The following is a 13043-nucleotide window of genomic DNA, read 5'->3' as shown; positions in this document are numbered from 1 at the left end:
AACTCCTGGGAAAATACTAAGCAAGCTTTAGCGGAAGCCGTGAAAATAATAAAATGCAAGGTGACAAATATTGTTCCAAGCAGCCACAATTTAAAGTAGACGACAAAGTTTACCTGTCTACAAAATATTTTATAGTTGCAATGGCCATCTAGGAAGTTAGGACCAAAATTTTTAGGTCCTTTTGAAATCATCAAGGTAATAAACCCAGTTACGGTGAGACTTAGGCTCCCACGCCTTCTAGGGAAAGAACCTCCCGTTTTCCATAGCAGTTTGTTAAAACGGGCTGTCAGCTCCTTCCTTAGGCCAGTAGATCAGGCTCCACAGAAACCTTTACTGATTGTGGGTTATGAACATTACAAAGTTAAATGGAATTTTAGATTCCCATATTTATAAGGGGCAATTTCAGTATTTAATACATTGGAAAGGATATCCTATTTCAGAGGCAACCTGGGTAAAAAGCTGGAAGGTGAATGCTGATAGAATGGGCATGAGAAGAATCCTCATAAACCACAGGGGGTTCGTGGGGAGGTTAGAGTTAATTAATGTTTTATGGTTGTCTCTTTGCAGGAAGTTGTTTGCACTTGAAGGTGGAAAGCCTGTCGACCCTGAAGATGACAGATGTGTAGCCATATTTTTTTGTCAGTACATGAGAGTTCATAACTGGGAAGACATGGTAACACGGTCAGCCCATGAATAGATATAGCAACTGGGTTAGCAAATGAGAGCTGTTTGGAAACTGAAACAGTTTGGAGCCAGGGCGTGGCTTAGCCCTGCAACTCTGAGTCTGTGCTGAGAACCAACACTAGTCTGGTCTGCTCTCTGAACTGAAACTAAAAACTGTTCTCTCCTCTGCCTGTTGGTATTGTATATTTACTTATGTGTCATATATTGTAAATAAAGAGAAGTTCACGAATCCTGCTGAATCAGTTACCTGTGTGTGCTTTCTGGATTTGATTTCTGCAACAAACTGATATTCTTGTAGCCTTTGTACTCTTTTTTTTTTCTATTAGCTTTTAGGTTTGTAGTAATTTAATTTTATAAATATTTCAGGATCGCCACTTTCTAACTATTGAAGGGATGTAAAGATAAAGGGGGAATATTTATATCTAGGTGGCATCCCTTTCCTGTGGGGAGAGATACGATGCCTGCAGCTGGCTGAAGGTGGAATTTGGAGTCACTGGGCTGTTGAACTGATAATTGATTGGTGGTTGTGACTCAGGTGGGGGGAGTTTCTAATTTATGCTTTTATTGGGTGTAATCTGGATCCTGTTCAGGGTCTGAATTACACACTAAGTCCATGCCAATTTAATATGTTCCTAATAAGTGGCTTTGAAAAGGAAGATGGATGCCTTGGACTTCATTTTTGGGGACATGTTACTTGGAGGCTTGACACCCTCTTATTGGAATTGGATTATTGAATTATGAAATTATTACTCCTTTGTTATTTGCATATACACTGAAATCTTCTCCAGCCAAGATAAATTCCTTATGTGTCTAAACACACTTGGCCAAAACACAATATTCTATTCTAACTCTAACCCTAACCCTAACCCTAATCATATTCTATTGACCAGAAGCAAAAACAGGTAAAGAACATTTTCAGGAATTGGGTATGTCTAGTATGGGTGCTGGCAACTCACAGCTCTGGAAACGCATACAGCTCTTTCCCCACCCAGCTGTTGCTCCCTGTCAGCTGAACCCACCACTGGCTGGCCCTGCCCCTCACCCTCCCAGTTACTTCTTGCCTGGACTGAGAAGGTAAGGGCGACGGTGGGGGATGGAGACTCGCTCCATATTCCCCTGCAGGAGTAAACTGCCCCTGTGCTTGCCTCATCTCATGGATGTTTTTTCCAGTGCTTTTACTGGGGCTTTTTGGTGCTGTGCAAACCTCGGTTGTTCAGGATGATGCACGACTTGATCTCCGCTGTGAGACACTAGCCTGGCCCAGCTGCAGATGATGATCTGCATCATAATGGGGTCCAGGATGAGGAGGGGATCCCATCTCCCCCAATGTGAAGCACACTCAATGCGTCCCTTCTCCTAGAGTCCATTACAATGCAACATTGGCTGCAACCGGGCTGAGCCAATTTCTCGGGACAGAGAACAAGTCATACATCTTCCTGAGCAACCAAGGAACGCCCAGCATCAACAAGGGCCAGAAGAAGGACTCACTGGGAGGATAGGGCAAGGGCAGGGCCATTGAACAAGGAGCTACAGCAGGGATAAAAGCAATTCCCTAGGGAGAAAGAGACTGATGTCGCGATGACATGACATGCGATCTCCGAGCTCTAAGATTTGCCGCTGGACGGTCCATTTGGACCTAAACTGTCCTGAAGAGATGGTGACAGGGAAGAGTACATCTTGTTGATTTCAGGGACACCGCAAATCCCTGATTGATCCAAGAGAATCTCTTCTTGCCGGTGACATAAGCACAGCCCCAAGCTGCTGAAGTCGGGACAGCTCCTCAACAGGAGGAAAGCGGAAACAGAAAGTGTGTCCATCTGGTGAGGAAATCTTATTTTTATAAAAGATTGCCCAAAAAGATTGAAGCTAAACTAAACTGGTAAAAGAAAAGAAAATAAGCAGCAAAATTAAGCATTATTGGACAGTATGTTATCCTTTTTTATTTTTATTTTTTTCTATGGATGGAAGTTTTGTAAACATTTTCTACTTTTTAAAGTGAAAGTATCAGTTTTTCTTCTTCTATTTCTTCTTTTTAACCTATGTATTAATTTTTTTTCTTTATTTCTACAATACTGGTTGGGATGGATTTTTTTCTTTTTCTTTTATTTCATTTAATAGCAATAGCAATAGCAATAGCAGTTAGACTTATATACCGCTTCATAGGGCTTTCAGCCCTCTCTAAGCGGTTTACAGAGTCAGCATATCGCCCCCACAGTCTGGGTCCTCATTTCACCCACCTCGGAAGGATGGAAGGCTGAGTCAACCTTGAGCCGGTGAGATTAGAACCACTGAACTGCAGATAACAGTCAGCTGAAGTGGCCTGCAGTACTGCACCCTAACCACTGCACCACCTCGGCTCAATAAGAATGTTGAGAATGTTGTTTCTTCTAAGCCTGAAACATAAATAAGATATAAAAGGAATATAAAGAGGTAGTAACCTCAGAGGGAAAAGAAGTTACACTGCCACTTGGAGGTTGAGTCCTGGAAACATTGTTTTTTCTTTTTTCTCTTTGATCATTTTGAACTTGCACTTCAAAGGCTTCAACTTGTTTATAGAAGAGATAAGGAGAAGAGCATGGGTTGTTTATACAGGTGCTCTTTGGATGCTCTTTGGTAGCTGGAAAGTAGTGAAAACAAAACCTTGTTTTTAAACCAGAGTGGCAATGTTTACTAACTGGAAGGATGGCATGGCACCAAAAAGAAACCATAACATTACAACAGATTATGTTTGAAATTCAAAAATTATTAGAAACAACAGAGAGAGTTGAGAAGAGATTGGAAAATATTGAAAATATAAATTGTAATGTGGTAAAGCCTGATGGAAAAATGGAAGATATCCAGCAAATGGGAAAAGTGGAAGTTAGAGTTCTAAAAATCCAAGGGAAAAATGAACAAAGAGACAAGATAATTGTGGATATTGACAGTGAACTGGGTGTGTGAAGGAATTGAGGTAAGGCTACGTAAAGACATGCGTAGTAAGCTACCGTGATCTCAGTAGCTGGCTACCTTGAATACCTACAAGCTCACCTAATTAGCAGAACCAGATGTTGGAAGAGAGGAAAGGTTACATACAGACATGTGCATTAAACTGCCATAATCTCCGTAGCTGTTTATCTTTTAGCCTATGATCTCACCGAGCAGAGACAGGACGTATCAGGGAGTTATGTTAGATTCAACCTTGGTCTGGATAGCCTTCTGGATTCACAAAGGAAAAAGGAGGGAGTAAACCAAAAACAATACTGTTGCTTACTGTGCTTTGTTCTGCTTGTTGAAACTGTATAAAAAGCCATGAGGCAGGAAAAAATTCAAACACAATACAAATAATTAAATCACAACAGTTTAAATCCTTTTAAAACTAAAACACAAAAGCTCATTTCCACAGCTCACACCCCAGGCAAGCTCAAGAGTAAACACTTGAAAGAAAGCAATTACTGCTAGAATGTAACCAGATTTAAGCACCCTAGAATGTAACCGGATTTAAGCACCCAGATTTAAGCTAGAATGTAACCAGATTTAAGCACCGGGCCTTGAGTTTGACATCCCTGGTCTAGATTGTCCCCACACCTTCCCTCTCCCCCACAAATGAAAATGAGACCCTGAAAGGAAGCTGGGGAAGGGTCTCAGCAGGAGAAGGTCCAGTTCTCATCCTTCCAACCTGCCACCTACAACCTCCATTTTCAGATGTTGCAAAAAAGCCAGAAATTCATCAGCTACTGAAGAAAAAACATCCTTTTGCATCTGAGAGCAGCATTAAGTCATGAGGGCTGAGGAGGAAAGAGACGGGGAAGAAAATTAGAATATAAAGGGAAACGTTCAGTTTAAATGAGGTATTTTTGGAGGGTCTGCAGGAAAAACACCGGATGGACTCCCTCTCTTCATCTCTTTCAGGTCCCCCCAGGAAGGCCCACACTGCAGTGGGGTGGTTGATGGGCAGGGACAGACAGAGGGAGAATCCCCCCCCCCGGAAAAAACTGGGAAGGACCAGCAATTCATCTTCTAGGGCTTATGGAAATCTCCACAATTGTCTTAATTAGAAGATTAATCAAGAAAGGGGAGCTCTACCTACAGATGTTCCAGATGAACAAAGAAGATGGGGCTAGGATGGGGGGGCACAAAGGGGGGGAGCCTGGGGGTCACTTGGCCAGAAATTTTATGAAATGTCACAAGGAAAAAGGGGGAACCACAGCCCACAAACCGAGACAGGAATAGCCCCCACCTTCCCTTCCTTTTTGCAATTTCCCAAAACTTGGAAAAATTCTGGGCAAGATTTTAGTGTTTGCATGTGTAGTTTTTTTTCTTTTTTCTTTTTTTTTTGGTTTTTCATTGCAATGTAAAATTTCTGCCCTCTGCAAGCAAAAGCTGAAAAAATTTCAAAAATTTGCTGTGTTCACAGCAAGAAAGTTTGGTTCAGGCATTTTTTTTTAAAGGAACAATTAAGGAATTAAAAAAAATACCTATAACTTTTTTAGGAGGGGTTCAGGTGAGGGAGGAAGAGGAGAAACTCAGCTGCAGGAGGTTGGATGGAAATTGCTAGAAGGAGAAAAAGATCCAATTAGGATCCTTCGTGGGCTGGAAGACGCAGGGGGTCCCCCTCCACTTTGATAGCCCATAATAGGTTGCATGATCTTCCCTTAATAACAGAAGTTTTCAAAAACATTTCTCAAGGGGACATTCCTCTTGGCCATCTGCTAAGCTTCACAAGATTCCTTCCCTAGATGGTCACCTCCCCACAACTTCTCCTCCACCCCCCACCCCGACTCACCTTTCTTGGCCTTCAGGTAAGAGTAGAGCCCCATCGCAAAGAAGGACACTCCTATCACAGCTCCCATTATCCCCGTCCAGAGTTTGCTCTTGGCAGAGCTGGAGGTACGGGGCTCTGGGGAAGGAGAAGGAGCCTCACCTGAGCAGGAGGATCAGGCCCATCTTCCCCCAGGAGGGTCGATTCTGGCTCCCAAGACAGGGAGGGTCTCTCCCTCTTTTCAGGGTAGGATGGGGTCCCCAGAGCAGGAGGGGAGGGCCTTACCCCATTGGACAGTGACGGGGGCCTCCAGGCTGGCGTGATCCACCTTGCAAGTGTAGACGTCCCCCCGCTGGGGCTGGGTCTCCAGCATCACCATGAGCTGGTAGGTCCAGTCTCCGTTCTGGAGCTCCTCCCCATACGCCACACCCTCCTTCTCCGGCTGGCCGTTCTTCAGCCACTGGATCTCGATCTCCATGGGGTAAAAGCCCGTAGCGGTGCAGAGGAGGATGGTGTTGGGGGAGTCGGGTTCCATCTTGGTGGGGGAGATGGTGATGGTGGGCTTGGCTGGAGGGAAGGAGGAGAAGGAGGCACATGAGAAACACAGGAGGGCCCAGAACAGAAGACCAAGTTGGTTAGTTAGTGCATTCATTTATTGAATTTATTTGCCAAAGTTGCACAAGTAACCCAAAGTTGAGCACTTCTAGCTGTGAATTGCAGCCCCTCCGCCAATACTTTCTCTCTTAGGATGGGGCTGGTTTTTTCCCTCTGATGGGAGAAACCTCTGATTTCACTCTGTGGTCATGCATGATTTCTGGAGAAGCTCCTGGGCTCCCAATGGGAAGCTCAGACTCAGGATATTCTTCCCTTTTCCCACTTCCTATCAAAGGAGGAAAATTCTCCTGGAAAGGCAAAATTGCAAAACATGCAGCTGAAATCCTAGATTTGAACTCTGCTTAGCCTCTGAAACCCTGTCAGTTGACAGAAATGAATAAATTTAATATTAGACAAAGAGATAAAATTAGATGCAAATCTAGGCAATTTGCAAGAAATCAGAAAGGAGAGTTAAACAATTCCTGTCTTCAGGGCCAAAGTCTGTTTCTTATGACTCAAAATTCACTAGTAATGACTTTGGGTATTTTTGAAGTCTTTCCCCTCAAATCAGGAGCCTCCCCAGGAAGGAAGACGGAAGCATTTCGGCTGCAGGTGAAGCTGCGTCTGTGACCAAAAATGGGACTTCAAGGGGGGCTTTTCTCCCAAACCCCCTGAATGAAATTTCTTAGGTTTTGAATCGGCTTCTGCTCAAAGCAGAGGAAACGCCAGACCAGGATTCCGCTTGATGGGTTTTTTTACATCTTGATTCAAACATTGAATTTTGATTATATATTCCAACTGCTTTCCTTTATTTGTTTGTTGGATTGAAAGTTACAAATGACTCTGAATAAACAATAAGAAGAACTAAAGGCTGGATAGAAAGGGCACAGCAGGCGAAAGAGCCTTCATGGATCCCCTTTTCAAGATGTTTCGAAGCTCATTTTTTATCCTAAAATCCCAAAGGCACCGGAGATGAAGGAAGCCTCCCTCCTGGGCCTTGGGAAAGGAGTCCAAAATGGGGCTCTGGACCCTTGCTTGGGGGGCACAGAGGAGGATGCATCCGTGGGGCTGGTCAGCACCCTGAAAGCTTCCATGTTTTAATTAGGTTTTTATTACTGAACTGTAATAATCGCTTTTTAAATCTTAAATTGTATAGACTGCTTTTGTGGCTTGATATTTCATCTGTGTGCCACCAGGATTTGTGTCTGTGTGTGTGTATCTGTGTGTGTGTTGGAAGAGATTGATTGATTGTTGGAAATGTTAATTATCAACACGGGACCTTCTATCATATGTGGTGGATATGTCCCAAAGATAGGGAGTACTGGACAAAAATCCAAAAATGGTTGCAGGAAGTAACGGAACAAAAAATTGATATGAAGCCCGAGCTGTTCCTTCTGGGAATAATAAAAGGAAATATAAGTAAAGAAATTCAATACATTATGCTCCACATAATTATTGCAGCCGGTATCTCATTCGCACAATACTGGAAACAAAAAAATGTCCCCTCAAACGCAGGGGAGATCATAAACAAGGTGCTGGAATGCGCAGAAATGGATAAATTAATGGAACTAAGAAATGGAGAGGAAACAATGTATTATAAGACATGGAATAGGTGGGATAATTGGCTTGAAGAGAGATGTAAAATTAATGCATAATAAATACATAGAAAGTATAATAAAAGGAGATGGTATATATTTTAGAAAGTAACAGAGAAATAAATGTTGTATATATTATAAAAAAGAGTAACTATGAAATAAGGAGGTATATGTATAAAACAATAGGCCTTAGAATGGAAAATTTGAAATTAGAAATATTTTTTTACCGATAACGGAAAGCTGTAAAAGTGTAATTATGATTTCAATGTTGAATAAAAATGAATTTTAAAAAATCAATGACAAATCCTATTTTGATGGATTTATGGGAGGAGATCAAAAGGATCCCAGATTTTGGACAGGAAGAGAATTTGGATTTTTTTTTGGGGGGGGGGGAAAGGAATATTTTCCTCCCTTTTGATGTTTAATTGTCATTACGGTACAATTTTCAAATGTTTACACTGTAATTTAATTTTTAACCTTACTTTTCATTTTTATACATTTTTTAATTTATGGGTTGTGTTATATTGTGAAACATCCAGAGCCCCTCTTTGAGGGAGGTGGGAGGTTTAGAATCATCAATAAATATCAATAAATACAAATGAATAAATTTTGTAGATCTGAGAGGATAGACTATATATAACGAGTCAATCTTTATCCGGGAGAAACTTAATAAAGTAAATGAAAGGTGGGGGCCAGCATCCCCCTCCACAGGAAGCCCTCCCTCCCAAACTCACCTCTCCAGCCAATCACAGAATTCCTTTGGAGAAGCTCATAGTTGTAGCGGCACAAGGCATCCACTTGGCTCCTTGTGTACTGCAGAAAGACCTGGTCGCTGTTCCACTTGTCCGCATCCGGCTGCCCCAACGGAGTGACGGCCTCAAACTCCCCACGGTCGCTGTCGAAGCGGACAAACTCCTGCCGGTTGTACATCTGCCTGTCCACGAACCGCACCCGCTGCGTCCCATTGAAGAAGCGGCACTCGGTCTTCATCTGGTGCAGGAAATGGGCTGCGAGGTGGAGGAGGAAAGCCATCAGGAGGGACTCCAGGGCCCATCGTTCCCAACCGCTAGTAGAGGAGAAGCAGGGACTCAGGCGCAAAGGGTGGGAGAGCTGTTCTGAGAGACGGATGGAAGATGCCCCCTGGAGCAGGGTTGAAATGCTACCAGTTTGAGCCAGTTCGCCCAAACCGGTAGTAAAAAATGCTACTGGTTCGTGGTAGTAAAAAATACTAAAAAATGTTTTTTTAAAAAAGTTCCAAAAATTGCACATCGCACAGCCAAAAATGGGGGGGGGTCCGTTTTTGATACCAGCAGGCTTCCCTGAGGCCTACTAGCCCAAAAACGGGAACATGAGGCTGCTGAGAAAGAAAGAAGAAAAGAGAGAGAGAGAGAGAGAGAGAGAGAGAGAGAGAGAGAGAGAGAGAGAGAGAGAGAGAAAGAAGGGAGAAAGAAAGAGAAATAAATAAAAAGAAAGGGAGGGAGGGAGGGAGGGAAAAAGGAGAGGAAGGAAGGACTACAAACCTGGCACTAGGTGCAGCTTCAGAGGATAACCCAGGGCTGGAAGGGACCTGGAGGTCATCTATCCAACCCTGCTCCAGCAGGAAATTGTTAAAGGCCTGGAGGGAGGGATGAAAAGAGGGGCGGGCTATCCTGCTGTGCCCCGCTCCTTCCTCTCAGAGTGGGCAAAGGCAGGCAGAAGTTCAATTGGTCCAGCAAACCTTCTCTCAGCTGTGAACTTTGGATGCTGCCCCCCCCCCCCATAGCGGCAGGAAATATGGGAGGAGGGGGTGAAAAGACCACCAGAAATACTCTGGACTGGACGGAATTTTTTTTTTCTTTTTGCACAGTTTTATATTTTTAATCTATCTACTAAAGTTAAGTTAAGTTAGTTAAGTTAAGTTTATTTTAAAATATATTATATGTACTAAAAGATTTTAATATGTTTTCTTTTCAATGATAACCTGCAAGTCTCCTTGCAGAGTCCCCTTGTAGGGGAGACATCAGAGAACAAATTAATGGAAGGGACCTTGGAGGTCTTCTAGTCCAACCCCCTTCAGACCATTTCAGACAAGATGGGCACCATACAAATGTAATATACATAGATAAAACCAAATACCTTATGCCTCCCTCCCTCCCTTTCTCCCTTGGGGGAGGGGATAGGGGAGGGGGAACAAGGGGGGCATACTGACCCACCTGGGGTCTCCCAGCCCTTTCCTCCCCTCAACCCTAATCTTCTCTGGTTACCCTCAACTTTTCTTCTCCCCCTAATCTTCAGTCCTTCTAGGATCTGGGGTAGAATCGGGGCTCTCTCCTCTCCCCTTCCCAAAAGAGCCCCCAAGATCACCTCCAAGGGGACCCAGGGGTGACGACTGCTTCTCATCTCAGTTAGGCCGCCTTCCCACGACTGGCTCCCCACCACAGTCAGAAGGAAGGGAGACGGCCATCCCTCTTCGTCCTTCTGGGCGAAGTGGGGCGAGCGGAGACCACGCGGAAATCGAAGTTTCTCACGGCTCCCCCCTCTCTTGCCCTCGACCCCTTTCCCCATTACTGGGGTCTCTCAGCCCCTTTCTTCCCCCTCTTCCCTTTGGAGCATTGACGGCCCCGCCCCGCCCCTCTCCGCGACGAGCCCCCTCCTCACCGGGGGTCTCCTTCCCCCCTTCGCTTCCGGGGATCCGGGCCAGCGCCCCCACCAGCAGCATCAGGGGGAGCCCAGCAAAAGCCATGGATGCTGCCCCACAAGCGCCCCAAAGACAGAGGAGAAAGACGCCGATGCCTCCAGCCCCAGAGGCGGAATCGGAGGGTCTGGATTGGGGGGAGGAGGAGTTTTCCTCGGACTTCGGAAGAGGGAAGGTTCAGAAAGAGCAGAAGGACCAATGGGAATCCTCCCTTCTGCAGCGTCATCGGTCTCCGGGCAGAGCCTCCCTTGACTTCACCCGATGGAGGAGATAGTTCGGCGCAGAGAGAGAAGCGGAGAAAGTGGGAGGAGGGTTATTTGAGTCTCAAGTAATGTTCATGTCAGCCCTGGAGGGGAGCATAGACTTCCTCTTGCCCTCCCACAACCGATCTGGCGTAGAGCAGGGCTGCGGTGTGTGAAAGAAGGGAAGGTGCAGCCCCACAGCCAGTGAGGACTTGGGGGTCTCTTAGCAGGCTGGCTGGGGAGTCCTTCGGCGCCTTCACACACACAGGCGCCTACATTTCGTCTTTGGGAGTCCCCCTCCCGCAACCATGTGGGCTCACTGTCCTCCCTCCAGGAACCTTCGGCCTTTGGCGCTCTTCCTGGCAAAGGGGCGGCCAGAGGGCCGGTTGCATCCCCAGTGCTGTGGGGTTTTCTGACCCACCGCAAATAGGAGGTCGGTGTTTTATTCAAGAGTGGCTGTCCTTCATCAGAATTGGGGGGGGGGGGATAAGAGGGGGGAAGCGGGAATCCCTGGCTGAGAATCGTGAAGAGAGCAAAGAAAGTGGAGGGTCCCTTCTGAGCCTGCCATGACGCCACCCCCTTGAGATGCAGCCCCTCCCCTCAAGATTGAACCGATCCCCCTTCCCACTTTCATCGCTTGTCCCTCTACGCCGAACAATCTCCTCCTCCAGGTGAAATCCCAAAGGACTCTGCCCGGATATCGGTGACGCTCAATAAGGGAGAATTCCCATTGGTCCTTCTGCTCGTTCTGGCCCTGCCCAACTCAAAAGCCCGAGAGAAAAGCTTCTCCCCCCCCCCAATTCAGACCCCCCCCGATTCCTCCTCTGGGGCTGGAAACATCTGGCCCTCCTCCTACACACCATACACACACACGTTGATTTCACAGATGAAGATGTAACTGCTATGGATGGCCCCGCAGCCAGGGAAGTTACAGACTGGGGGTTACAGACACCTCCAATCCGGAGGGAAGCCACGGAAAGCCCTCAGAAACCATGAAAAGGCGGAGGAGATCTTCAGGGATCCCTCCTAGTCCAGTCGGATCCTCCCCCCAGCCCGCCTTCCCGGGGGAATCCGCCACTCGGCTCTCTCGGGAAAGGCGCAGCTTCGCTTCGAAGTGGAAAAACAGCTTTTCCTTCCTTGAAACCCGCGTCTCTCTTGCTGAGAATGTCCGGACGGATCGGCCCCTTCAAATTTCCCGCCCTTCAGCCCCAAATGCGAAGGAATCTCCCTCTTTCTTTCTGTGGGCTGGGATCCCCCTTTTCTTTGCAAAGCAGCCCCGGATGAAGATCCCGGAATCAAGTTTGGCCATTTCTCCTCCGCTTTCTGCTCCTTTCCCTGGAGAACTTCCACATCTGCCATAAATTTTTCCTTTTCAGCAGAAATATATATCAAATAACATTTTGGAAGAAATTTTGAAATATAAAAGTGCAGATATATTGGGGAATCGTGATGAGCTTTCCCCCAAAGAATTTGCATATTTCGGCGGTGGAACAGGAAGCTCCCCCTAAAACAAAAGGCTCCTTTTTATTATTTTTATTAAGATTATCATGGTATAAAATAGAAAATAAAGGTAGTAGGGGAAGGGGAAAGGGAAAGGGAAAAAAACTATTTTCAACAAAGCAGAATACAAAGTGAAATTTCAGCCTCAATTTTCCCTTCTACTGAACATTTGTAGTAAATTTGGTACATTTCTATAACAACCAATCATGATCAGCAAATCCTACAGGCAAGGTGTCCCTTTCTTTTGCCTCAAGCAGAAAGTCAAGAAGTGGTTTCCAGGTAGAAACACAGCTGGATCTATTCTTTTCTCTGGTCAAAACGGTTTATCTTCAGCCAACTCCATCAATTCTTCCTTCCATCCTTCTTCCATCATGGGGATGGAGGTAGCTTTCCAGTTTTGCATATGAAGAATTCTGGCTGCACTCTGCATGCACAGTAATAAAGTTCCAATTTTTATTTCAAGTTTCTATTCAGTAATCCTAAAAGGTAAAACTCTGGTTTTCAATAGATGCAGAAAGATAAATCTCATTTACACAATCAAAAACCTAGGGAGGGAACAAAATGCATACCTCTCCTGTAACAGCCAAAAGATAAGCAGGGATCAGCACCAGACAAACAAGCAGACAGAAAACAATATTCCAATCAAGGAACCATCCAGGAGGGAAGCACACCAACTCTGATATGGCATATAATTCAGGCGGCAAACCTCTTTCTCCTTTGCACTGAGGATGTTACCTAGCTGGGTAATGAAAGGTCTCCAAGCGAACAACCAAACTCAAGAGTGCACCAAGGACCCCACAGTTCAATCTAAGATGTATATATTCTCTTCTGTTGGAATACATTCTCTTTTGAGAATGCCTGACCCAGAACTACAGATCCCATCTTCATCAGCTGACTCCTGACTTCCACCGCCATCTGGGACAACAAGATTCTTTGTGGTTCAAGACAACAACCTGGTTCAAGTGGCTCCTCCCTCTCCCTCTGAACCCCCGTAAAATATCATTTCCCTTTGTACA

The 13043-nt window shown here is 45.4% G+C and overlaps 1 protein-coding gene across 1 annotated transcript; it reads right to left on the bottom strand.

The window, feature by feature from the left end:
- Positions 1-4011: 4011 nt before the first annotated feature.
- LOC106548997 (H-2 class II histocompatibility antigen, E-S beta chain) lies at positions 4012-10410 on the bottom strand. Its single transcript, XM_087711571.1, has 5 exons — positions 10249-10410; positions 8346-8618; positions 5708-5989; positions 5447-5560; positions 4012-4448 (listed from the first exon to the last, which is right to left on the bottom strand). Exons 1-5 carry the CDS (start codon positions 10331-10333, stop codon positions 4435-4437), a joined length of 768 nt encoding a protein of 255 aa, XP_087567697.1. The 5' UTR covers positions 10334-10410; the 3' UTR covers positions 4012-4434.
- Positions 10411-13043: the final 2633 nt, after the last annotated feature.

This window comes from Thamnophis sirtalis, unplaced genomic scaffold, assembly GCF_051295495.1.
Source record: "Thamnophis sirtalis isolate CommonGarterSnake01/CBP01778 unplaced genomic scaffold, rThaSir2_p1.2 scaffold_3, whole genome shotgun sequence".
NCBI lineage: Eukaryota > Metazoa > Chordata > Lepidosauria > Squamata > Natricidae > Thamnophis > Thamnophis sirtalis.
This window is presented reverse-complemented; position numbering and strand designations above follow the sequence as displayed.

Bases quoted from the DNA above. Each gene is read 5' to 3' on its own strand.
- LOC106548997 (XM_087711571.1), bottom strand. From the start codon at position 10,333: ATGGCTTTTGCTGGGCTCCCCCTGATGCTGCTGGTGGGGGCGCTGGCC. The intron at 8,619-10,248 runs GTGAGGAGGGGG...TCCACCTCGCAG, and splicing joins AGGGGGGAAGGAGACCCCCG to CCCATTTCCTGCACCAGATG. The intron at 5,561-5,707 runs GTAAGGCCCTCC...CTCCTTCCCCAG, and splicing joins CCCCGTCACTGTCCAATGGG to AGCCCCGTACCTCCAGCTCT.